General features: G+C 31.6%; 2 protein-coding genes across 2 annotated transcripts; both read right to left on the bottom strand.

The window, feature by feature from the left end:
• Positions 1 to 13,934: 13,934 nt before the first annotated feature.
• LOC100260071 (amino acid transporter AVT1H) lies at positions 13,935 to 16,026 on the bottom strand. The gene is made up of 3 exons (XM_002266168.4): positions 15,511 to 16,026; positions 14,818 to 15,425; positions 13,935 to 14,612 (listed from the first exon to the last, which is right to left on the bottom strand). Exons 1-3 carry the CDS (start codon positions 15,779 to 15,781, stop codon positions 14,079 to 14,081), a joined length of 1,413 nt encoding a protein of 470 aa, XP_002266204.2. The 5' UTR covers positions 15,782 to 16,026; the 3' UTR covers positions 13,935 to 14,078.
• Positions 16,027 to 18,844: 2,818 nt separating this feature from the next.
• On the bottom strand, positions 18,845 to 23,565 carry LOC100265282 (amino acid transporter ANT1). The gene is made up of 3 exons (XM_002266120.4): positions 23,199 to 23,565; positions 22,473 to 23,102; positions 18,845 to 19,384 (listed from the first exon to the last, which is right to left on the bottom strand). The coding sequence occupies exons 1-3, from the start codon at positions 23,412 to 23,414 to the stop codon at positions 18,953 to 18,955; spliced, it is 1,278 nt and encodes a 425-aa protein (XP_002266156.1). The 5' UTR covers positions 23,415 to 23,565; the 3' UTR covers positions 18,845 to 18,952.
• Between the last annotated feature and the right edge of the window lie 4,397 nt (positions 23,566 to 27,962).

Here is a 27,962-nt window from a genome sequence, read left to right as displayed (position 1 = left end):
ATCTTCCAATGAAGTAGTTGTTGTTAGGTTTGGCTAACCTATATATATGCTAATAATAGGAACATTATAAAAAAACAATTCCAGCATTACCCAGAGGAAGCTTCCTCTATAATCAACAAAATGATTATTTAATTTAATGTTGTAACCCTCTTTCTTCCTTTTTCAAACAAAAGATTTTATGTTTATTTTGTTTTTAGGTTTAGATTATTCTCTTATTGATTTAAAGTGTGTTTGATAGTGATTTTATGGTGTATTTCTAAAATTTTCAATATTAATTTTTTTTGTATATTTTAACAATTAAAAATATTAAAAGTATTTTTTTAAATTATTATTAAACGTACTCTTAAAGTACATTTGATAATGTTTTTATTCAAAATATTTTTAATAATTTTTTAAAAAAAAATCATCTATCAAGTATTTTTGTTTAAAACGTTATAAGTAATTTTTCAATACTATAAGTAATTTTTTAAATTTTTTCCAAAATTTATTCAATTTTTTTTTTGAAAAATAATTTTTATCCTAAAAACACTTTCTAAAATCACTATAAAACGAAATCTTAATTTTAAATTAATAAAGTTTAATGTTATTCCAACCCTAAAGAAATGATGGTAATGTGCCACAAAATTCTATGTCCATTTCATCAAAATATTTTTTTAGAATGATCTTTATATTTATACCTCAAATAGAATAATTTTTTTTTTTTCCTAAACTTTGTTAGGTATAAGTTTGAATCATTGCTCGAATGTAAATAGATATTACCTTAAGAAAACAATATATTTATATTCATATTTTCCAATTCTATGGTGATTTATGTATCTACATCTCAAAGTGAATTGTGTTGATAAATTGTTTTCATGTGTGTTTAATCAAATATTTGTTTCTAGCAAATCTAGATTATAGCCCATCAATGTGACAGCCCAACAGTATTTGATATGATAAATCATGAAGTGGATTACAAAAAGGGCAAAGTGCATAGCTATTAGCCTACTACCAAACACAGCATGGATGATTCTTCCAATCCAGGCGTTTAATTACTTTGAAAGTACAGAAAGTTAACCTTCAGCAAAAGTGCTGGCTTTCTAAAAGATCTCCCATCTCCTCCTATCCAGATAAAGGAGATATTAGAAAAAAAATTTCACTTATTTACATGGTAAAAAAATTAAATCTTCTATTATTTAATGTCATTATTTATAATATTAAATTGAGGCTATAATTCAATTTTGACTGAATTAATTGTCTGATCAATCACCTATGACCTAACAGTCTAAGGATTTTATTTTTTTAATAGGTATGGGTAAAATGATTTATTGATATTTGATTTGATTAATATCAATGCAATAAACTATTTTAGGACCCACCCTAATAGTCTTTTCAATAGATATTTTTAAATATTAAAAATTACAAGTTGATGGGTTAGTGGGCTTTTTAGTTGAGTAATCTTGTTAAGTTCCAAGATAACAATTACTTAACTCTACTGTTAACCATTCCTTTGAAGTTAAAAATGGAAAGAAGAAAAGTAGAAGAAAAGAGAAAACAAAACATTCCTGGTTCCATTCAATTGTTGGTCAAATATTTGAAGGCTATTTGAGGATCTAAATATTTACGAGTGTTGTCACATATATGGGGAAACAAATTGAATATCAGATTGTTTAGTTAAAAAAGTTAATATAGAATTGTTCATTTGGTGGTGAATTTTCAAAAGTATTACAAAGTTTGGGTTTGAAGAGTTTGAGTTTGAAGACTATTGTACCTCGTCTTCCAATTAAATTTATAGGTAGAGAGAGAAAGAGATTTTTCAATTAAATTTATAGGGAGGGAGAGAGAGAGAGAGAGAGAAAGAGAGAGAGAGAGAGGAGAGCAAATCAAAGTGCACGCGAGGTGATGATTCTCCTTCTCCATTGGTAGCTGGAGTTGATGAAAGCCAAAAGATAATGAAAGGGTTGGTGGCCCATCTCTGCCTGTGCCCACAGGTTCTCACACACCTGAAAGTTTTTGGAGATTAGACTTGTTAACCAACTCACTATCATATGCTTCATGTTGGTATTATATTACCTGGATCCACGTCATACCACATTAGTTTTTGAGATTATCCATCGGTTTAGCCTAGAAACTGATGTGCATTCAAGCTTTTATTAATGGCTTCCACCTTATAGTTGTTTTGCCTTGATGCTTAAGAAAGGTATAAAGGGCCAAATCATTCAATGCCCATTATGTCTCTTGTTTAAATTAGGATAACCCAGGGCCATGGGGTGATGTTATTTATATTTTATGATGCCAGGTATGGTGTGATAACCTATGGGTGGTATCCTCCAATGAGTTTTGATGGGGGTTTCATCACTATGTCTGTAAAACTATGGGAATGATTGACTGATTCAATTAGGAATCTGAAAGTTATTCAGAAATTAATTAGTTCAGATCTCATTTTGTCGGTGCATTATCATTAATAAATCAATAAATAAATAAATAATGTGAGTATATAAATGAAGACATTACGAGATTAAACAATATTTTCCAAGTTTTTTTTTATTTATAAATTACACCTAATATTTTAAAATTATATCTAAAATATTATTGATATCAAGAAAGAATATTTCATATCTTGATATATATATATATTAATTTGAGAAAATAGGTTTCTTTAAAATTATTTTTATAAACATTCGAAGTAATAAGGAGAAATTTTTACTAGATTGAGATTGTCGTAAAATAGATGTAGAGATAAAAAGAGAATTAAGATGAAAAAAATAAAATAAAAGGAAAGACAAAGAGAAAAAATGTTAATTAATTGATCACCTTTTATTAACCCCAAAACTCTTATTTATAGGCTTAAGGGTAACATAAACATGATCTTAATAGAACATGATAATTATATTGTCATCCACAGATTTCTATACAAATTTATAACTAATCTTGGATGATAACCATTCTAGAATATGCTTATTAAAACATTATTAGGAAAAATCTTATGAAAAAAGTTTATTAAATGAAAAATAATATAATATTCTTTTAATATTTTTATGGATTACAATAATTGTGTTATTAAAAATGCTTCTTAATAAATTATTTGGGACAAAACCTAGACAGGTAAAGGAACAAAATTACACTGCAATAACATTCTTATTTGTCTATTGCCTCGCAATATAATTATATTTTCTTGAATAGTTTAAGAAGAGGATATTTGAGTAAATACATTCTAATGTTATATATGAATTTCTTCAATAATGTGGTTGACAATGCCTTTGTGAGTTCTATTTTATTTTTTTATGTTTTTTTTCTTTGTGTACTCATTTTTTGAGGAATTACATCATTTGAATCGATAAGTTCACCATTCTTCAAACATAGCTTGGATTCATTTGTCATTATAATAGTTATTTGTTTTACCAAAACATTATCTTTTGCTTTAATTGTTTTATCATGTGTCAAGTGTATATATCTGTGTTAATTAATTATCTTTTAGGGACATTAAATATTGTATTCTCTTATATACATTTTTTTTCAAGGATTTTCATACCATTCTTTGAAATCAGTTTTCCTCTCTTTAACAACAAGAAAATTGTCTAATTTGCACAATACGTCATAATATCTTTGAGGGGTGTAGATAGATTACTTACTACATAAAAACTATATATTTCTCTTTGTAATAAGTTGATATATTATTGTTTACTCTAGGAGACCAAGTTGATAATGCAAAATTCTTCTGGGTCTAACATAATACACAATGTTACTCATATAAAATCAAGTGCTGCTAGTGACATAATTTGAGCTTTCATAGAGCCTTTAATCAAGTTTCTATTATATTTGACACGGTAATAACATCAATTATCACCAATGTTGTATAATTAATAAGATAAACATACTAAGATTAATCTATTAAGCAATTAATGTCACGTATAAACTAATAAAATAATTAAAACATAACCATTTATTAGGAAATACGATATAACATAAGAAAACAAGTATTCCATTTGTAATATGAATAAACAATTTTATTCCAATTAATTGATTAATTTTACCATTAAAGTTTCAAAGAAAATTGAAATCATCTAGATTAATTATGTCAATGACTCTCTCTATCAATAAAATTCATATCTACAATCTCTTTATCTTTTTTACTTGTAAAGGAGTTTGGTAAAAGTCAACAAAATATTGTAGTAAAGGACAAGTGTGTACCTAGTGTCCTTACATGTCACATCTTTAATAAAGTTTTACAATCCTTGGCCGAATTATTTTTCAAACCTTCCGGTCATTTTTTATTAGTCTAGTGGAAAAGTGTGGTCTTCTCATGTGAAAATGGTGACCATCATACCTTGCATGCCAAGGCACCTACATATGTTTACTTAATTTGGAGTGTAAATAAGGTCGATTTGGATGGCTTTTAAACAAAAAATCAACCAAATCAGTTTACATGGAGTTAAATAAAAAAAAAAAAAATCATTTAAAGACATTTTAGTCACCAACAATGAAAAACCAAATGTAAATCATTTAAAGTCATTTTATTGAAAAATCAAATCAAACCAAACCATTTAAAGTAAGTTTAGTTCAAATTTTCTTAATTGATTTTGGCCCAACAATGAAGATCATTTTGGGCCTAGGCCCATTTGAGTTTTAAAGTGAATTTATTTCATTTTAAGATCAAATGTCTATCAATTTGGTTTTACATTAAAGGAAATTTTCATGTGAGATGTTATATCTCATTATAGTAAGCTACCCAAAACCTATTTTTATTTTAAGCTCAAAGCCCAATAATAAAAGATAAAATAAATAAATAATGAAATCATCAAACCTATGATTATATGTTTGGTTTCAGTAAAGATTGTCCACTTTTAACTCATGTTTTCAACTTCATTTTCTCAATCCATTATCCATAATACACAAACAATAAGCCAACATTAAAAAAAAATAACAAACGAATATAGTCCATGATCTATTGAACATGCATAATTATAAAAGGAAAAAAGAAAAACTTATATTCCAATCTCCATCTCATGACAACAAATGTTATACAAACTTCATAGCAAAATCTTATCTATTATCATCCCATAGCAAGTACTTCAAAGAGTAAGGTTCAAAATGTTCATACTTCATCATTATAAAGTAGATCAAATAACAATGGATTAAATTTAGATTAATAATCAATTAGAGCAAAATTAATAACCATGAACAAATGTGATAAAAATAATTACAATGAATTAAATTTAAAATAACAATAAACTATAGTAAAAGTAACAACCATAAACAAATATAATAAAAATAATAACAATGAATTAAATTTAATATAATAATAAATTAAAGTTAACAATCATGAACAAGTGTATAAAAATAACTTACATCACACTTAATCAATAACCATAGGCTCCTTCAATGCAGATGACAAATCTAAGTAAGAAAAAAGTATACATATAAATAAAGGCACATAAACTATACAAAAACTGAAAAAAAAAATTCACAAAAAACAATATGGATTTTAAATTTAGATACATTGCTCAAGATTTTCAATTTCTTCCATTGTTTCACGAAGGTTAATGGGTATCAGTGAAGATCAAGCCAATTGTCCACAAATAAGCATCTATAACTGTTTTTGGAGACAATGAGCTACAAAATGGATAAATATTCATCCACTAATACTAAATGTAGACTCGAAAGCAATGGCGGAGATGTCAATTGCCAAAACATCCCTAACAATTTGGGCAAGGATATTAAATTTAAAATAATTGACCTTCCACCAATGCAAAATATCAAAACCATCATTAATTCTCTCATTACTTTCTGATAAGTACTGATTCAACTTTGTCTTACTTTCTACCTTGTCTTCCTTGTATAAGTGTCTTATAAAAGTGGAGATAAAGTTAAGATCATCTTGCTCCCCTAACTCATTTTCCTTAAGTTGTGAGCATTATTCCAAATCACACTTCATTATCAAAGTAAAGAAGTCTATGCTCATCATCCAATTTCCTCAAAATATCAACCATCCTAATTGACATGTCTTTAGCAACATCTTTATTATATTATTGATCAAAAACAAAATTGCACAAACTTCAACTTGTATCATGTGTCAAGAACAACTACAACATATAACAACAAATTGCTTCTTTCAAGGTTCACCCAATATTTATCATACTTAGCCCATAGATTATGTGTCATGCCACTTCGATGCTAGCGGATCATTGCTTTTCAAGTATTTCTAAATCAAATTTTGAATCAAACATAACTCATGAAAATATACATTTGATGTAGTAAATAAAGATCTTGAAATGCTTAATAACATCAAAGAACACTTTCAAGGACTTAACAAACACACGGGCATTATCCCAACCTTCAACCAAAGAGGAATATTTTTTCTATCATCACCAACAAACTCTAAAGCATATTGTGTATCTTGTTCTTCTAAACGTTCAAACGTCTTTTGAAAATTTCCAATTGTTTCCAACATCAAATAGGTTGAATTCCATCTAGTCAAGACATCCAAACATATAAGACTCTTGCTTGAAATTTTTTCTTCTTCCACACAAGTTTTAAACCTTAAGAGTTGTGTAGGAAAAGACTTTACATACCGTTTCACATCACAAATCTTAATAATAAAGTCATGAAGATCTCTCAAAGCATTGGTTACAATAAGGTTTAAGTATGTGTGCACAACATTAAACATGCATGCACTTACCATTCAAAACCAACCCATTCCAATTACCAACCTTTTTCACTAAATAGGAAATAACAATATTATTAGAATTTGCATTATAAATTGTTATAGTAAACACCTTTTTAGTCCTCCACTCAAGCAAACATTTCTTAATTGTTTTTTCTATTATGTCTCAGTTATGATTAGGTATTTGATAAAAATTCAAAATCTTTTTGTACAATTTCTATTCGTTATCAGTAAAATGTGCAATGAGGACCACACAATTAAGGTTTTGCAATTATGTCCATGTATTGATGGTCAAAGTAAACCTTCTGAAACACTTTTGTTAAAACACTTTTCAATTTTTTTTTCACTTGAATACAATTGATAACAATCTTTAGTCATTGTAACATGAGATGGGATAAAAATTTTAGGTTGAAGCGTATTACAAAATGCATGAAACCTTTCTCCTTCAACAAAATTGAAATCCAATTCATCTACAATCATCATCCTAATAAGCATTTTTATATAATGTTCTGTATTAAAACTATTGGCCTACAATGTATAACTACTATCCCTTTCTCTCTTTCCTTCCTTATTCTTGATTTGGAATGATGACATCTTTTGTTTTAGATCTTCACACATAAATGGGTATTTCTTACATTCACTAGCTAAATGGGTTTTCATGTTAGTTCCATTTCTTTTATTATGACATGCATAATCAATACCACAATAATTACATGTCACCCTCAGATAATTAGGATCACATTTTTTTACTTTATTAAAGTGATCTCAAACCTCTAAAAGTGGCTTAGTAGGCTTTCTCTTACTTGTATCCTTTGGTGGTAATGAGGAACCATGGAGAATTTATTGGTGTGCTACTTATAGGAGTAGGCATGCTATCAAATGAGTTTTCTTTAGTTTTAGACTTCTATTAAAAAAATAAAAGTCAACAAAATAACAATTAAATTAGCTAATGTGTACCAAATAGAAAAAACTAAAAATATAATTTTAAAAAACAATATAAATAAAAGATGACATTTCTTTTACCATTCTTTACAATTTTTTTGTTAATTGATGCAATGTTTGTAACTCCAAATTACCATGAGCAAATTTGAAAGATGCATGGATAATTTGGAATTCATTACTTCATTTGTAATATTTGGTGAATGTTTTATGATGTATTCAAAACTTAGTATGTAGATTTAATTTTATACCATAATGAAAAAAAAATTGATGTTGTGCATTGTCCATAGAATCATTGAAGAAATTAATTAATTAGTATATATAAAATTTATCATTCCATGTCATTCCAAGAAGTAGAAGAGATTAATTAGTGTATTTCGTTCTTATTAGCTTTGAGATGAATCTATTTTGTTAATTGTTTTTTTTTTTTTAACTCTTTGTTTTTTAGAGAAAAAAAAGTCCTTAAAAAGTACATACTCAAGTGTTGACTTTGAAGCATTACCCATGGAAAAAAATGGCTTTGAGACATTTTCCCATAAGAGAACATCCCTCAATCAATGCCTTAATGTCCTTACAATATATTTATTTAATTAAACAAAATAAAAGCACATGGAGTTACTAGCCTATTGATTCTATTCTTTTGTCAAAGATTTTTTTTAGGTTAGGGTGATAGGAATTGAAAACCAAATATCTCGATTTGGCTAGCATGTGAAAAAAGCAACCACAGTCCCAATGCTCTCACCAAATGTGCTAAGTTGCCAACAAAACCTTCCTTATCAAAGAAAACCCTCTTAGTTTTTAGATACTACTTCAACAGATTTCCGAAGTATTTTACTCTCTACCTCAGTTTCCAATCTCAATCACAATAACATAATTGGAGAGTAAATGAATAGTCAAAGACCAATTCATAATGTTAAAAAAAAAAAAACAACCATAGATGATTTTACATGTAGATTCAAACTTACACAACGGTATTGATTTGTTCTAAAGAAACAATCATCGAAGAAATGTTTTGCTGAAAAAGAACTTTCACAAGATTGTAAGGGTAGAATCTAGCTAGGGCTTCAAGTGTGTGTGTGTCTATATATATATGTTAGTTCAATTCAGTCCATTTATAATATTTTTTTTCTAAACTGAACACCGAGTTGACTTAATCAATTTTATTACTTTTAAAATTGGACTAAGCATTTTTAAATTCAAAATCGAACCAATTAGGTCGGTTTGGATTGGTTGGGATCGATTTGATTGGTTTTTGGGATTTAACATATACCCTTGGTTTTACCATTATTAAAAAACAAATAAATAAAACATGTAAAACAACAAAAATATTAAAGTAAAATGAATCATTCTATCCTAGTATTGGCGACTGCCACTCCCCAAAGATGGCACCACTTTCTTTACCATAGTTCTTTATTATTCCAAAATACTATAACCCAAGTATGATAAACTTGATAAAAAAACTAAACTAAGGATTTGTTAGGAATCCCTAGATTACTTCATTCTCAATCTTAGATCACTTAGGATGCATGCAATTTGTTCTTAAGGCTTTCTAAATCTAACTAACTAAAACAAATAAGTATTAAAACTTAGATTTAAGGGGTTTAATATGCTTTACTTGAGATTTGAATGTTTTTAGATCAAATCCTAACAGTGAAGATGTGTTGTATGCATCAAAGATCTCATAAACCCATTAATTTTTCATCACAATGTCTTTTTTATGGTGGAAATCTTGCAAAGAGGTAGCGGCTAAGGTTCTCCTCTCTTTGGAGTAAATAGGAAGACAAGAGTGAAGCCCTAACCTTTAAATGGGGTTTATATAGGCTTTCAGTGGGTTTAAGTGACTTAAACTCATCTTGGGCTTAGGTTACTTAATCCAGTCCACTTAGATCTTAATTGATTAATTAGTCTTATTAAGTTTCAATTAATCAATTAGCCCAATCTAAAGAGATATTCATAAGCTTTTATGCAATCTTACATATTTATCAAAATGCTTTTATGCAAATATGTGAATAAAGAACAAAACTAATCCTAAACAATTGAGTCACATAGAGCATAGGCTCGAATGAGGTCCACTAGGACCCTTAAGTGTTAAAATAGAGCCCTTAAAAGTATGACATGATATAACAAATTTTAATTGCACTTTTATTTATCCTTGTTCCATGAATGATATTTTATGAGCATTCTAGCATGCATCTCTTGCATTGTACATGACTTTGGTGCATTATAAATTGCACAAAAAAATCTACGTCTTAGGTTTTTTGCAAGTAGATTATTTGTTCACAATTGGTTCATGAATTTAGGCAATCCATTTGAAATTGTAGTGCACTAACTTTTAATTAGAGGGATGACTAGTCTTGACCATCAGGATGAGGTTCTCATGGTGAGTGCACTAATGTGTATGGTTACACATTGGATATGACTTATGGTGTGTCATGATGTAAGGTTGTCAAGTAGTCATGACTTCACCAAGTTGTTATGCTATATTTTCTCTCAACTTTTAAAGAATACTAAGTTTGTGCCAAAGTTAATAGTGACTTTCACTTATGGGTGATATTCTAAATTGATCAAATATTCCCTATGGATTAGGTCATTGTCGATGGAAACCAATAGCAATAGGTATTCTCAATAGAGGTACATGATATCTCATGGAATTAAGATAGTGTGTCTCATTGGGTGATCCTATGGACATGTGTTAAGGTAATCTATGGACATAATAGTTCTTTAAGTTGACCTTGACATAAGTTTTTTGAGAGATAGAACATATTAGTTGATCATAATAGGAAGATTTATTACTTAAGAATAGTAGAGGTAATCTTGAGAGCGTAATAACTTTCATCTTGTTAAATTATAGACACCAATTCATGAAGAGTCTATATACAATAGATAGCAAGTCATGGACCCAAGCACTTAGTGTTTTATTGTAATATACATAAGATACTGAAGTGTAGTTGACTTTCTACAGGGGGATGTTAAGTCAACTTCAAAATTAGATTCTAAGAGAGCAAGTATTGTCCTATAGGACCTATTGGTTCCCATTTGAATTCACATACCTTGATGGCATGATTTATGTAGGTTAAATTGGTTCTTACATAAGGGAATAAAATTTTATGTGCATAAGAGAATTTTGGTAATTACATAAGGTCATATAGGAATTAGTGAACAAAATTTTTGTACGAGACTAATTGATTAATCAGAATCCAATTAAGTTGGTTAATCAATTATGACTCTTTTTGGTAGATTAAGTGACCCAAACCTAAGTTGATCTCAAGTCACTTAAGCCCAATAGGAACCCTATAAATATCCCTTATAGGGTTAGGGTTTCAATCTTATACCATTCTCCCTTACATTCCAAAGAGAAAGCCTTGACCTCCATCTTTAGAGATCTCCACTATCTTAGTGCTAAGCTTTAAGGAATAGGCATCGGGCAAAAGATTAGGGGTCTGTGAGACCGTCTTTAACTTCTGGGGTATTCAATGACAATCTTAACGCAAGGAATCAATTTGGGAACATCTAGATCTTGGTTATCTATTCAAACTCGTAATGTAGATCAATTTTTGTTTTAAATGCTATTTTTCTCTTCTATTGCTAAGGTAAAAAAAAAACCTAAGAAAATTTGCATGCACCTAATTAATTTAGAACTTAAGAATAAAGTAATCTAGAGTTCCTTGCAATAAGAAAATACTAGTTGCCTTATAATCTAATTATGAAATTGGATCAACGTTCCACTATAGAGAGTAAGCCAAATTCCAACATCCTATGATATTACAACAAAATACAAGAACTCGAGTCCATAACTTACCATCCATTATATGCAAGCTTCCCATGAATTAGTGTTCATAATCTAACGAGGTGAATGTTATCTATGTATCAATATTACCTTTAAAATCCTTGAGTCTCAAACTTTTTATTATATGATCAACTAAAATAATTTTGCACATAAAGAGCATATTTCAAATTTCAATTAAGGAATTACTACGATAATAGATTTCTTAATGACATGTCTTTAGGATCATTCAAGGGGACATTCTATCTCAAATCCATATGATATCATAGTGTTTATCTTGATTATACTTGTTGCCACCAACCTTCACTGGACACACTATCTCAAATCCATATGATATCATAGTGTTTATCTTGATTATACCTGTTGTCACCAACCTTCATTGACAGTGACCTAATCCATAGAGAATATATGATCACCTTAAGGTCTTACCCGTAAGTCAATGCTATTAAAGACTTTAACATAAGCTTATTATTCTTTTAAAATTGAGAGCTCATGCTATATAGCAGCTTAGTGAAATCACGACTATCTGACAGTCAATGTCATGGCTTATCATAAATCTTGTCTAATGTGTCACCATACACTTTATGCACTCACTATGGGAATCTTATTTCGATGATCAAGATTAGTCATTTCTCTAATTAGGATCAGGTAGTGCATTACAACTTCAATGGATTGCCTTAAGTCCATGAATCAATTGTGAAGAAAACACCTACTTGCAAAGAACCCATAACTTAGATCTTTCATACAATTCCTAATGCACCTAGTCACGTACAATGCAACAGATGTCATATTATAATGCTCAGAAAATGTAATACATGAATAGGATAAATAAAATTGGGAAATTGGAATATTATTAATAAATGGTAAATCCATTATTATTATATCATGTTATTCTTTTAAGGGCTCTATTCTAATAAATTCAAGTCATGAATTCCTTACAAGTTGATAAGTTAGTTCATGATTAATCCATAGGCTTAGGAAATCTATTAGAGGTTATACTACTCTACCTCCTAATTGGTGGAATAACTTATCTTGGTCATGAGGATGAATTTATTATGGTGATTGCATTAGTGTATATGGTTACACATTAAATAAGACTTTTGGAGAGTCATGACTTATAGTTATTGGGTTTTCATGACTTCTCTATGCTACTATGTTGTATGAATTCTCAATCTTGACAGAATATTATGCTAGTACTGAGGTCATTAGTGACTTTGACCTATAGGTGAGATCCTAAAATCAACATATATTCCCTTTGAATTGAGTTATTAATGGTTTAGACAAGAGGTAACAAATATTCTCAACAGAGGCATTATGATATCTCAAGGGTTTGGGACATTATGTTTCCTTATGTAATCCTAAGAATTTCATGATTATGTTGTTTAAGGTTGTAGCAATTCAATTAGTGGAATTTAACATATCTCTTTTGTGAACAAGAGTATGCCAATTTATCATAATATAAGAGGATTTGAAACTCAAGGACCAGGTAACCTTAAAAGTTAGCTATTGTTAGATTATGAACATTAGGTAATGGGGAACTTGTATGCAATTGATAGTTGGTGGGGAGCCCATGTTTTCTATCTTAATCTAATGTCATAGGATACTAAACATCAATTAACTCTTTTTAGTTGATTGTTGTGTCAATTTCAAAATTATATTTAGAATTAAATTTTGAGGGAGATGATGTATTTCTTATGGGTCGTAGTAGTCTTTGCTTGAGCTCACACTCCTTGACGCCAATTGTTTGAGGATTTTTCAATGTTTAATTATAAGTGTACATAAAGCTTCTTTTGCATAAGCACAAGGTTGCACGATGACTTATAATTAAATGGTTTATTTATTTTTATTTTTTGTTATTTAATTCATTAGAGCCAATTAGACTAATTAAATAAATAAAGCTTATTGGGCTGTTTAATTAACTAAAACACCTTGGGCTAATGAATTAAATAGGACCCATTGGGAAGTGATCTAAATTAATGAAATGAGCCCTTGTCACATAAGCCCAATTATGAGTCCATATAAACTCTCTTAGTGTTTTGGGTTAAACATACTATTGTCTTTAACTTGGTTTTAGAAAAAAACCTTAGACACCACTCTCTCTAGAGAGAAGCCCACACTTCTCCATTTCCAAGATCCAAAAGATAGTCATTAGGTGAAAGATCCTGAGGTCTTCAAGCACATTGTCTACATTCAAGAGTTTCACAAATTTGAAAAAGGGGTTGGAAACATTTAAATCCAAAGGTATGTTTTCAGAAAAACCACCCTGGAGTAATATTTTGAAAATTGGGTATCTTCCATTACACCTAGGATCTTAATTGCATAACCCCATTAATCTAAATCCAGGGATTGTTTTCCCAACAACTATTGCATCCCATAGTTTATTATTCTATCAACAAATTAAATTTATTTGAAATTTATTACTACATCTTTAATAATTTTAAACTGAAATATTACTTAGGAAGGAATTTTTCATCATTTATAACAAGATTCATGCATAAATATTTTACATTTGTGTATAGTATTTGGCTCATGTGCATGGTATGTGGGCTCTTACATTTAGACATCAAGTAAGCAATTGTATTTTTCTTTCATTTATCAATCACCTTAAATACATATATTGATCCTCAGTCCATGGAAGATGTTTAAGTACTTCACCTATATATTAGGACTCAATCGAGGACTTGGTTCTCATGTGATCATCAGGCATGCAGCTCAGTGAGCTCTCCCTATGCTTTTTAAGAGCGACTTTGAAGATGAAATGGTTCCACACACTCCAAGAAGAGCGCCCAACGCAATGAGGATGACATTGAGAATCAAGAGAGGCTTAGTGACTTGAGCCCAATAAATCTTGAGGTAGAAGGTGGAAGGGAGAATTATGCAGATACTGACACTGACTAGTGAGCCTGTGAGGCTGAGAACATATTCGAAATATGGCACAGAAAGAGCCAGGGCTAGTATACATAGAAGCAGAATTGAGCCCACACTTCCCCTTATGATCATCTTCATCCTGGAACTCATGGACTGTGGGAGCTTGTGCTCAAGCTGAATCGCAAACGGCGCAAATTCAAGTGCGTATTTGGTCATTGGTGTCAACACAGTCGCCCATAACGCAATCTTCGTAACAGTCAGATGGCGAGGCATGCTGAGAGTGATTTGAGAATTGACATCAGGGCCGAACAATTTGGCACCCATGAATGCTAGAGTTGTATAAAGCATTGTGACTAGAGTGAAGCTCACAATAGATACCTGCAGAAGGAAGTAAGAACAAATGTTTTAGACAAGGAAAAAGAAAACTTAATTTTTCTCATTTTTCTATGCATATTGTACTGAACTACTAGTGTATTTTCCTTGTACTGATTTTCTAGAAGGTAATTACAAGACATAATACTATGCTTATGAATGAAGCAATATTTGTAAGAAATCAAATGGGAAAAAAGCACTGGCTACCAACCTTGGTAAACTTGGAGGGATCTTTCATGGCTTTGTATAGATCAGGGAAAACAATATGACCAGCATAACTAAAGATGTAAAGCCCAGATATGGCAGGGATGTTATCAAGCTTGAGCACCGGTATTGGTTGGTTTGCTTTCACAGCTCCAGAAATGGCTGTGCATGCCACTGTCGCAAAAATAAGAAGTGACATGAAAATACCACCTGATGACAGGAAAGATATAGAAGAGAGATCTCTCAGCCACAGGCTAGGAAGTGCCACTAAAACAGCCATCACTGTTAGCAGCTGAGATGTAGATAGGTTGAGGCTTGGCACCTTAAGGTGCATCCCCAAAAACACTGTCGATAAGTTATCGTGCAATGAGATTGTGTAGGACACAAGAGCCATAAAAATTTCCATGTAGATGAAGATTGCGGCTATAACTCTTCCTTTTGTTCCAAACGCTTGCTGTCCGATGTCGGTGTAGTTTCTTGACTTGGGATTTTTGTCAAGACATTTTCCTAGTAGATGGGAACCGTATGCACATGTTATCCCTAGTCCAATGAGGAGGAATGCAGAAGCCCAACCCCCATTTTCTAAGGCATATGGAGTTGATAACTGCCCTAGACCTGTAAAACAGAGTAAAAAGGAAACTGATAAACTAAGCATCAAACTTGGATATAATAAGAATACGAAGAAGAAGAATAAGTTTACCTATAAGCATCCCAATCATGTTAATAACAGCATGAGCAAAAGAGCTGTTGGACTCTTGATGGCGTTCGACATCAGTATCATTAACTGTGCCCTTGAAGCCTTCAGTACTACTGTGTTGGCACCCGCACACCTTGTTTTCCTCAATGCAGACATCACAGCTCATCCATTTTGCTGCTAGATTAGCGCCATGCACACTCTCACTTGTTACCTGGTTTTTGCTAGGCAGACAAGCTGATAGCATTCTAATGGATCTCCAATTCTTGCCCCACATTCTCTTTGTCAAGTTCCACAAAGCTTGGGGTGATAGAATCACAAAGAACTAGGGTCTGGCCACCCAAGTTTCACAAGATACTTGGTTTGGGTTACTAAAATAATGAAAGGGTGGGGTGATTTATAGCATGTGGGAATAAATGCAAATGTAATACTAGCTGCTAATTTCAGGAATCTGACTGTAAGATGTGTTTGGAAGGAGGTGAAGTCTCCACGAAGCGGATACTCTGGCCACCCTAAGAAAATTTGGTGCAGATCCTCCTACTTTCATTTCGCCCATTAGATGCTTATTCATTTGAATCGAACCACGTCATGATTTGTTAACTTTTCAGGACCGGCAGATCAATGGGAAATCTTCTGTTGTAGATAGTACTAATTCCCCAAAATATTGGTTTTGACTAAACCGCCTTAAATTTACCTCGTGATGCATTGGATTTCATTAGAACAGATCATCTAGAGGACTTGCCTGTGTGCATGCACAACAAAAAGAATCCAGATTCTGTCTTTCAGCCCTTTTCTTCCTCCATTGTAGTTGGAATTTGATCATCCTTATAGTCTTGCAGCCATCCAAATAGTAGCAAGTCATTCAAATATCTGTCATTTAATTATTGGGATTAGTTATTCGCCATCCAAAGCAACAGTTCAAAAGGTTAATATAAGATTCCTTTGATTTAGGCGTAATGAAACCAATAGCTTGAAATTCCCATGTGGGATTCCAACCGTAAAAAAAAAGCGTTTATTCTCATGCATCAAAAATACCAAGAGTGACAAAAAGAGAGTCGGTTGTTCTGGTCTCCACCAAGTGCATACTATTGGCTTGTAGTATATTTTCTGGGGGAGGAAGTTGTCAAATTGAACAATTTGCCTCTGAACCAATCCAAATTTAAAACAAAACAACAAGAGAGGTTCCATATTTGGAAAGGAAGGCTTCTAGGACACAAATTCCCTCTACTCTTATGGGTATCTTTCGAAGAATTTCCCGAAACCAAAATTTATTAGAAAAAGATGCCAAAGGAACAAACAATATCATTGTATAATGAGATGACATCTTCCTTATATTAGATACTGCTACAATTGTGCCACGTCCTAGTTGAAAATTGATATGGCATTGCCCCCCCATTGTACCTATGAATGATCCTTTCACATTTGCAAGTGTAATGGGATTCGAATATAGATTCCATGCTCCCTCCACTTCTGAGATAGTGTCTTGGAGAAAAAGATATGGCTGATGTCGCTGAAATGCCTTTGTTTTGGGATACATGAACTCAGCGTATATTAAGGTGGCACGCAAGTCAGATTGGATTGAATTCTCTGGAACTGTGGCTGCATATATAAAGCTTGGACCCATACTGTAGTAATGGAAAAGATATTCCTTCTCAGCCTCTTTCTCATTACTGTCTGATGGGTTTGCAGTACTGCTTCCGTCCATTTAGTGAATTCTGCAAAAATGAGTTGACATTTTGGAGAATTTTGATCACTACAGATGCCTGGGAATTTTGTAGAAGTCTCCATTGATTCCATGACACCTTATCATCCTACTTTCACTTCCACGAAACTTCATCATTTTAAGATACTTAAAAATGTTGATCGAACATCAAAATATTGATCAGGATGAAATCTCCCATTAGTATAAAACTTAGCTTCACTGTATGTTGGGAATATGGCCGTGTGTTACTGTATCTGAAGTATTAATAGACTTCAGATGTTGGGAGTGCCATTTGATTGTTAATTAGGTAAATCTTTTTTTTTGACATATTATTTATTTATGAAAAATCAATAATTTTAAGTTTTGTTTAAAGTATGAAGTTTTATATAATACATGACTATATATCAGTCACTTAGAAGGTAATTTGGTTATATTAAAAAGTAAAAGTTAAGAGCCCTCTTTGGTAGTGATTGTAGTCCATAAGAAGCGTTTTTAATCTTTATAACGTTATAAAAACTAAAAACGTTTTCTAAAATCAATATCAAACGTATTATGAGTAAATCAACATTGAGTAAATAAGTTACTCAAATCTAAAAAGAGTATTTAAATATAAAATTTTGTGAATAATAATGATAAATTATGGAATAGAAGTATTATGGATTAATATTAAGTTTTATAATTTTATTAATGTTTCTATTTTTATGAATGGTTCCCTCGTGATCAAATTTCTAGTTTCGTTATATCAAATATGCAAATCACTAGAAAAGGATATACAAATTGTTGTCATAGGATGTACTAAGGTGATTTAGTTAATTATATGAGATTTTTACTTTCTCTAAAGAATTAATATAAAATGACAAATTTAAAATAGGTAATAAAATATTAATTTAGGATTCATTCAAACACTACACCTTATAGATAGTTCCATTATATTGAGATTAGACACTAAAAAAATTTTCAGTACCTATCGAACTTATAATCTCAATTATTAAAAATGTAAGGTAAGATCTAGATTGTTGAATTAGGGTAAAAAATTATGGAATTAAGATGCAAATAAAAGGATGTTAGTTGACCGTTATCTTTTATGAAAATATATTTGACCTTAACCTTAAGGGTAAAAGAGGAAGAAACACATGTCTTCTTAGCCTTTAGAGATTAGGTCAACTAGGAAAAGAAACAGTGGCTCACTTAGGCCCTTACTTGAGGTTACTAATGCTGCTGTTCTTTCTAGTGTCACAAGTCCTGTTTTCAGTAATTTTCTTTTACACCTGCCCTCCTCCTTTCCCCTTTTTCCCTAGTTTGCCATGCATGCCAATTTTTTGCTTACATGCCAATTCATCTGTCAAGGTTGTTGAACTCAAGATGGGTTCCAAACCCCAATTAAAAGTTTCTTAATTTGAAATTTGAAAATGATTCAAATTTTCTGGAAGCATTGAATCCTCAAATTGGTATCGCAGGTATACAAAGAAGTTTGTTCAAGAACAAACTTCTTGAAAGAAATTAGTAAACAAGAGGTCTCAGAAGAAGCTCAAGAAATCCGCTATAGGACAGGGGATGGAAGGATTTGGTCCCTCCACCTGTTGGCATCAACACCCTTCGCAGAAATCAGAAGGAGAATGCATGAGAGAAAAACAGAGCTGGGAAGCAAAAGCAGAAAAATGCTTGACTCGTAATGTTCTCGAATAATACACTCAATTATTGTTTAGATTATTCCTCTTTGTACCTGTTCTATGATCCAAGCAGCAATCAAGTATGAATGTAGCCAAGATCCCTTGGAGCTCCAAAGATGGTGTTGTAAGTACCATAGCAAGCAAAAAGAAATCCACAAGACAAAATGCAAACATCCAATGCCTTCTGCCAGGTGGGGAGGGAAGAACCTGATATTTTTAGGTGAAAAATGGTGGGCAAAACGAAGGAAATCAGTGCACATACAGTGCTTCCCACAAGGGAAGTGAACACACCAAATGCTGGCACATATGAGGCCACGAGAGCCAACTCCATCACCACAACTGCACGCATTACGTACATTCCAAGCTTTCCTGCTCTTGTCAAATAATCACCACCATCGTAGCAGTACTTCTGAAACCATCTACTCTCTTTTAACTTCACCTCCATAATCTCATGCAGTGGGTGCAACATGATTGGTAATGTAAACACTAGCCCCATGCACAACCCAAGCTGTCATTAGTTAGAAAAATGTCAGCATAGCTACAATGTGAGCAACATGTATCATTAGTGCAAGACTATACCTATTAAGGATGATTTAATGGATGGTTGGCAAAATTTGGACGCTACTCTTTTACCTTTGGTTTTGTAGATTGAGAAGAAGTGGGATGATTGTTTTGTGAAGAATTATGGGGTACAAAAAAGAAAATTTCAAGTTGCATTTTGCCTAAGACTGACCAATTCTCGAATCTCAAACAAGCAGAAACTCAACAAAGGATCTAAAGGTTATATTATTTCGCATCTTTGAGGTTGTGCATAATGTTAAAAGACTGCACAATTGAAAATGATCTGAGTTAAGTATCATTCTGTTATACCTCTTAGAAGCACTTCAGGGGAGAAATAAAATCATTTTATTTGGTGGTGCTGGCTTAAAAGAACAATAATCATCTTTAGAGAAAAATATTATATGTTTGAGTGGAAATCACCACCGTCTAGAAAACTTTTTCCACCATGATTGGTGTATATAGGACCAGGATTTGATGAGGAGCTTGACCATGGTGGTTCTGGAGATGAAAATTCAAGTATTGTTCAATCTTCTAAGAAAAAAATGGAGCCTGCAGCAGTGTTCTGCGCACAAACAGTTCTAATAAGCCTTCCTTTGGGACAGTATTGTATGTTTAGGCCTCTTAACCGCTGGTTCTCATTTTGTTTATATTGCAGTTAACATTGAGAGTCTTTTCCTTATGTGGTGTGGTTGGAGTATTGGAGAGAGGGCTTGACGACAGAAAATTTGAAGTCAGTCTCAAATCTCAGAGAACATCTTTGTGTTGGGTAAAATTACCAACCTCAACAAAAACCTTACTCTACATATGACCGCTTTAAAATTGAATGGCAATGCTTACCTTGCTTGCATCAACTCAGTCTGCAATTCTATACATCAAAGGAAGAGGAAAATGGGCTCCTTGAATGGAAAGCTTAAAGAACCATCGGCAGAGGATCCCTCTTCTAAGAAGTGAGATGTGGAAAATTCTACAATTTTCTCCAAGCATATGCACTCAATGCAATCTGAAACTAATAGTTTGTTCTTAAGAACTGATAAAATGATGTGATGAAACCTCCCAAACCAACTTTTAACTGTTGGAATGTGGCTCAAATCCATGACTTGAAAGTTGAAACAGAAGTTTGATGAGACTAATTAGTAAGATCAGATTCCAGCAAACCTATACCTATTAAGGATGATTTAATAGAAAGTTGGAGAGGTGAATATTTTGCAAAATTTGAACATTACTTTTACCTTTGCTCCTTGTTGATTGAGAAGAAGTGAGATGGGTGTTTTGTGAAGAATTCTGGGGTACAAAAAAGAAACTTCAAGTTGCATTTTGCAGAAGACCAATGTCAGAATCACAGGTGCACGACTGACCAAGGCCGACCAGTTTGGAGTAATGAAAGTACAGTACTCCAAATTCAGGCAAAGGGATTGTTAAGGTGGTTCATCACAACCTTAAGATACATCATACACCAGTTATGGTGACCTCTGCTACCACTACAGGTTCCTTATCTGCCAGAGAGGTTATGATTTTTTCTAGACAATGTTCAGGCTATCAGTTGAGATTATCACTCAGCTCAAGACACAGCACTACAAAGCTCTTTTTAGCTCACCCAAGAAAGGTAGTTGCTTCCTTAGCAGCATCATCTGTTAAATATTCTAGGATCCTTCATTTACCTCTTTCACATCACATAGAGAAAGAAATGAAACTTCTTAGAAAATGCTATGGCATTGATATTCCCTGCGCATGTTCCTAATTCTTCTTTCAGTCTCTTCTCAGTTCCTCCTTGGCCTCGTTCTGTCTATTTTGCCCATTTTCAAGCCACTTCCAGAAGTAAATTGTATCACAGGAATACTCTCAGATTTAGAAGAGCTACATAGCCATCAACCTCCCTTAGGAGAAATGTTTCTTTGCTACACATGTATCTAATGTTAAATCATCTCTTATTTCCAGATCCCCCAGACTTTCCTCCAAGAAAAGAATACAAGTGAAGAGCAAGGAATGAACGCCATTTCTGTAGCTCCTCATCAAGAATCCTCCCTGGGACCAGTTAATGGTGATCTGAAATGGTAATTGCCTCTGGGCCCATCTAATATTCCCATTGCACTAGGCAAAGCAGTTAGATCATTCACTCAACATCTATCCCTAATTTTATATCCTTTTTCTTTTTTGAAAGGTATCTGGTTTTATTTCTTATATCTCATATCTGATCATGCCCTTGTATACTCTAATCGTATTCTATATATTTCTTAAAATTCCCAATTTACATTAAGGGATTCAAAGTGGATTCTGTAGAAAGGCCAGATTAGTGATCAAGGGTTTTAGACAAGCTTAAAGGAATAATCACCCTGAGGCATTTGTTCCAGTGGGAAAGGATGATCAAAGCATTGTTTTCCTCTCTCTGGCTACAATCTTGGTTTGGCCTCTGCATCATTTTGATGTAAAGAATGTCTTTCTCCATGGAGACTCAACATGAAAGTCTAATGGATGTTCCAACTTTGCTCTTTCTCTCAGCAGATGGGAAGGTGAGCAAACCAAGGAAGACATGTCTTGATTGAAACAATCTCCCAAGCCTTGCCTTGAAAGTTATAGTCAAGCTATGTAAAACAATTAATTTGTTTACCAAAGAGACATTATAACATATGGAAAGTGCTCTCATCGTCTATCTGACAATACAGAGATGATGGATGATGACAGAGAGGAGTTGCAACAATTAGATTCTAGCTAGTCCGAAATTTCTAGGTAAAGGATTTGGAAACTCTGAATCAGACAATATATCATATCCTCAAGTATTTTAAGTGGGCAATCGGGAAATGTTTTCTTGTTTCAATTTCAAGTACTATATCTTGATAGAAGTAAATCAACTGGCAGCCATAGCCACATCTAGCACAGAAGCAGAGAATTGGTTCTAGAAACCGGGCTCAACTCTAAACAAGATTCTAAACCTATACTATAACAACAAAGCTACAAGTAACATCACTCATAATTCAACTCTACAAAGCAAGATTAAGCATACATGAAAGTGAATGGAGAAATTAGCAAGAAAATGTTACCTGCACCACCATGGATGACCAGCCTTGTGGAAGATTAAGCGTTGCAATATCCAGAGTTTGATCACCATAAGCCAAGTAACCAATCAGCCCAAACAACACATACACAGTGGTTAACCCACAGAACGCCTGAATCAAAACCCTCGTAAACGCATCCCTCTCCCTCATAGACCCCTCCAATGCCAGTGTCATACCGAACCCTTCAAAGCAAAACACCGCCACCCCAGCCCCAAACGGCAGCCCTGCAATGGTGGGCGACAGCGCCCTCCTTTCCCCAATATCACTCCCACTTCCCCACAGCACTTGCACATCCTCTTTCACCACCATGGCAATGGCCGCAACGTTGCAAACATCCGCAAAGATAGTAAACGGCGATAGCGCAGACAGGGTTCGGATCCAGGAAAGCATAATTTCAATCGGCACCAAGCAAAATATAAAGGATGTAAACGTCATACCACTGAAAACCGATGCCAGTGTCTGCCCAATAAACTTCAGATACGCCACCGAACCACCACAATAGGAGATGAAAATCAGGAACTCCGTCAGATAACGGCCTGGTTTTCCCAGACATTCGTACCCCAAATCCCCATACGTCTTCTCTTCCCCGCACACCAACCGTTTTCTGCATTGCACCTGTGGGCATAACGATATAGAAAGACCAATCAGTTGTTGATTGACTTAAAAGTAAGCTGCTAGAACACAAAACCAGAAAGGGTATGAATCTCTCACTAGGATGAGCATGCAGTAACAAGTGGACAGTCCAGTAACGATGACACCGACTGTCCCCGCAAGCCAGCCCGCCACACGGAAAGCGAAAGGCAGGCCCAGCACGCCAGTGCCCACTATGGAGACAAGGATGTTTCCAAGAGTCTGAATGGAGGAAGCTGTGCCTCTGTGCGAGGATCCAAGCAGAGGGGTCTCTGCACTTTTGCCATGCGCTTCCATTGCTGACACTGGAATCTAAGAAAATTTCTGGGTTCTATTGCAGAGTGAGTGGAGTGTTGGCGAGGATATAGGGATGGAGGAATAGCGTGGAAACGGTGGAGGAGGAGGATGATGACCTGGCTTTTCCCGAATCTCGCTAAATCATAGAATTTTGCTTAGTTTTGTAAGCAATCTAGAGGATAGGAATGACGTCAGATGCCAGGTGTAATTTTTGTTTCCACGAGGATGGTAATTAAAAAAAAAAAAATTATCCTCACAAATATAAAAATTAAGTTGATTGGTATTATCCTTTATTTATCTCTGAAATGTCTTTAACACCAACATAAAATGCTTTTAACCTTGACATTAACATACTGTGAGTATGAATTTCAATTTATTTATATTTTTTCTTTTCTTTTTTATTCTCCATTATCCATTTTTGCTATTTTTTTTTCTTTTCTTCCTATCTATATTTCTATTTTATGTCCAATCTCTCATAATTATTATTTTTTTAATTTTATATTTATCAAAAACTTACTAAAACTATAAATATTTCATAAGATTTTATATTTTCTTTTATAATTATTTGGTTCTAAATTCGAAATTTTCTTTTGATTCCAATTAAGTATTGTAGGTGGATACTTGTTTTTCCCTTCTACTCTCCTTTAAATAAAAATTAATAATGTTTTTTTGTTAAGCAAGGATAAAAATTTTGAGATTTTTTATCCAAATATTTTTTATCTTTTAGTTTAATATTTAATTTTTATTTTAAATTTACATTACCTTTTTATTTATATTTTTTCTGATTTTTTAATTATTTTTTTTATATTTTTCACATTAACCATATTTTAAAAATTAAAAGATTGACTATCACTTCACTCTTAATTTTATATTTTAATTATATATATATTGTTGTAAAATTATAAAGTGAAAGGAGAAGAAAACAAGAAAAAAAAAATCAGAATATAGGAAGAGAATAAAATGCACAATATAATTAAAAGAAATTAAAGAAATTAAAAGTTAATATCTTTCATAACTTCAGACCATGATTATTTTTTCAAGAACAAGAAAATATTTAAATTTGTACATAACTTAGGCTATGAACTATTTTTTATATAAATTTGTATATAGCTTCAGGTTATGAACTATTCATTGGGTAGATTTGTGCATAGCTTTGGGCTATGAACTTCATTATGTAGATTTGTACATAATTTCAAGTTATGAATATTTATTTATTTATTTATTTTATAACTTTTGGCTATATAATATTGTTTGGTATAACTTCGAGTTATACCGTGTAATTAAAAATAAATAATTAGGGATCATATACATAACTTCTGGTCATGTATTTGTAATTCTGTAATTTTTCCTCATAACTTCTGGTTATAGGAATTGCACATTTTTTTCATAACTTCTGGTTATGAATTTACCCCATAACTTCTGGTTATAGGGATTATACATATTTATGTATTTAAATAAAATAAATGAAAATAGAGATCAAAGGGTAATAAAATAGAAAATCATGATATAAATTTATCACATACCTTTTTGTGAGAAAGAAGAGAGAAGAGTCTTTCTATTTCTCTAAAAAGGATAACGTCTTTCTTATTGTAAAATATTAAAGTGAAAGGAGAACAAGAAAGAGAAATCAAAATGTAGAAAGAAAATAGAATGCACTGGGAACTCTATCTTAAATTTCATTAGGGTCTCTCCCTTTTATAGGGAGTTACAAAAGATATTTATGGATGATCATCCACAAGTTACCATAGTGGTAAAGAATCTCATATTTTATAACATATATATCCTTTTAGTTTTTAAAATTTTAAAGTTTTATTTTAAAATTTTTAAAAAGATAAATTTATTGAAAAATAACTAAAATAAGTTATAATATTATATTAATAATTTTTATTATCTAAATAAACTTATGCAAATTATTTTAACGAATAGTAAGAAAATTGTTAACACAATTTTTTTTAATGAAACTTAAGAAATTAAATTTAAAATAAAACATGTTATATAAATCTTATTTAAAAATAATTGAAAGTGGTATTTAATTTTTTTATTGACTTTCAAATGTATTAGTTTTTTATCTGAAAGATAATAGAACATATTTAAAGAAAATTAGTTTTACATTTTTTATATAAATGACTATAAATGTATTAAAAAAATTTAAGATAATCTTAGTAAAAATTTTGCTAAATATGATTATAATTTAAAATTGGATTTTTAAATATAGAACATTGCTAAAACTATTAAAACAAAATATGCAATTACAAACTTTTGATGATAAAATTTTAAAAATAAGAATAGAAACAATTCTTTGGTAGGGGAATTTGAGTGGGGAAATTGTGCAGTCCTTAGATGTAAAAAAACAAAAAAAATTATAAGAGTTTTTCAAAATCATTTAAAATCCTTAACAAAAACCAGTTTATACACCTTGTTTATAAATTTGTATTGTACAATTAGTGTAATACTCTTATACAATGACTTAGATTTCATACATTGTCTTGTGAATGTCCTCATATGTCAGTTAAATATGTTTGCATTGGTTTGGTTTAAAAGTAAAGGAAAAATTGTTGTACAATTTTGTTTCACAATCATCATTAGTAGGGTAAGTATTCAAATGACCACGTACAAGTTACATAAAGCGTATAAGATGAATGTATGATTAACCAATGTGTGCGGGAACGTACTCCACCCTTGGCTAAGGGAAATAAGCAAATGACTTTTTCATAATCACTTGAAATCCTTTACAAAATAAAGGTCTTGTATACTCCTTGTGCAATTAGTATATTTGTCTTGTATACTTAATATAAATACCTTATACAATAACACAAATTTCATACACCCCTACCCCTACTCAATGTATGACATAAGAGTGGGTGTAATTAGATGACAAGAAAAAAAAAAAAACAATTGTTCTAAATTGTTCAATTCCTCTAATTGTAAACAAATTTTTTATTTTTTAATTAAAATAACTAATGGAAAATATAAAAAAAGTTAGTCAGTAAATGGAATTTAATTCTTTTTATTATTTTCATGTAAAAAATAGTGCTAAATAAGGTTTTCAATTTTTATTTTTAAAAATAGTTTTCATTTTTTAATTAAGCATATTTTCAAAAAGAGAAAATATAGAAAATAAAAATCATATTAACATATTTTTTAGAAAGTATTTTTCAAAATAGTTTTTGAATCATTAATGATATAATTTTTGTTTATTTATAATTTAAAAATAGAAAATAATATTGATTTTCAATTATTTGTAAAAGATAATTAAAAAAAAATCCAAAGGATTGAAGAGTGATGCGATAAAGACAAAATAGTTTCATAAATGATGGGTTCCACAAACACCAGCATAAACATATGATATGTTAAATGAGTTTTTTTTTTTTGGTCTATTACTATATTATATCTTTGCCATCAATTGGGTGATATGAGGATCTTAGATCAATTTTCAGGTTCATCTCACCTCAAAACACAATTCCTCAAAAGAAAATCTTTAAATACCGATCTTTTCCCATAATTGGAATGCCCTTGTAAAAGCAAGTTCTATATGAAAATTTTAATAAATTAATAAAACCTTTTTTTTTTGTTTCATATAAAAAAAAAAAAAAGAAATATGAGTAATTCTAAAAATTTAAAATTAAAAAAAATAATTATTTTACTTCTCCCTCATGAAAGAAAAAAAATGTTTCAAATCTCTTGTGCATAAATTATGATTTAAGTTTAAAAGTTGAATTGAAAATAGAATATTAATAGCTTTTGATATAAAAGTAAAATAAACTTTTTAGGAAAAGTCACCCATTTTAAGTTTTTTTTTAAAAAAAAATCATTATTTTTAAAGAAAATTATCCCAAGGACATAATTATTTCAAAGGATAAGAAGTATGAGTTGTCCATGTGTTACATGGCTGAGAAAAATATATCAACCCAAAGTGAGAGAGGCAAATTTGCATGAAACAACATATGGTTAAACCAGTTTCGATAATGTGTTGGTGCTTCCATTCAGCTACCCTGTTTTGCTTAGGGTTCCTAGACAAAACATGTGTATTTCAATCTTAGAATTCCTTAAGTGAGCAAGAAAATCATTCAAGTTGAATTCACCACCACCCTCATATTGAAAAATCTTTACTTGTTGATCAAATTGATTTTCTACCAATTTTTGGAACTTTAGAAAGCAATAAAAAATTTTGGATTTTCTTCGTAATGGGCACAACCATGTGAACCTTGAATAATCATCCACAAAGATGGCATAAAATTGAAATCCTTGGTTTGAAGTTATACGGGCAAGTCCCCAAAGATCATAATGGATTTTCTCAAGAGGAAAATTTGAAATTTTATTACCGGAAAGAAAATTTACAACTTTTTCCCGTTTAACAACAAACACACATGGAAGGTTTAGATATCCAGTGAGTAACATTAATCCTTTCCTTTAACAAAGATATAATCTTTGAATTTGGGTGTTCGAGTCATTGATGCCAAAGAGAGTTGAAGAAGTTTCACCTTAATTTCCTTGTTGCAATAAGAGCCTCTTGAGAAAAACCATCCAAAGCATAAAGTTGTCCCTTTT

The sequence above is a fragment of the Vitis vinifera genome, chromosome 5 (assembly GCF_030704535.1).
Source record: "Vitis vinifera cultivar Pinot Noir 40024 chromosome 5, ASM3070453v1".
Classification (NCBI taxonomy): Eukaryota; Viridiplantae; Streptophyta; class Magnoliopsida; order Vitales; family Vitaceae; genus Vitis; species Vitis vinifera.
This window is presented reverse-complemented; position numbering and strand designations above follow the sequence as displayed.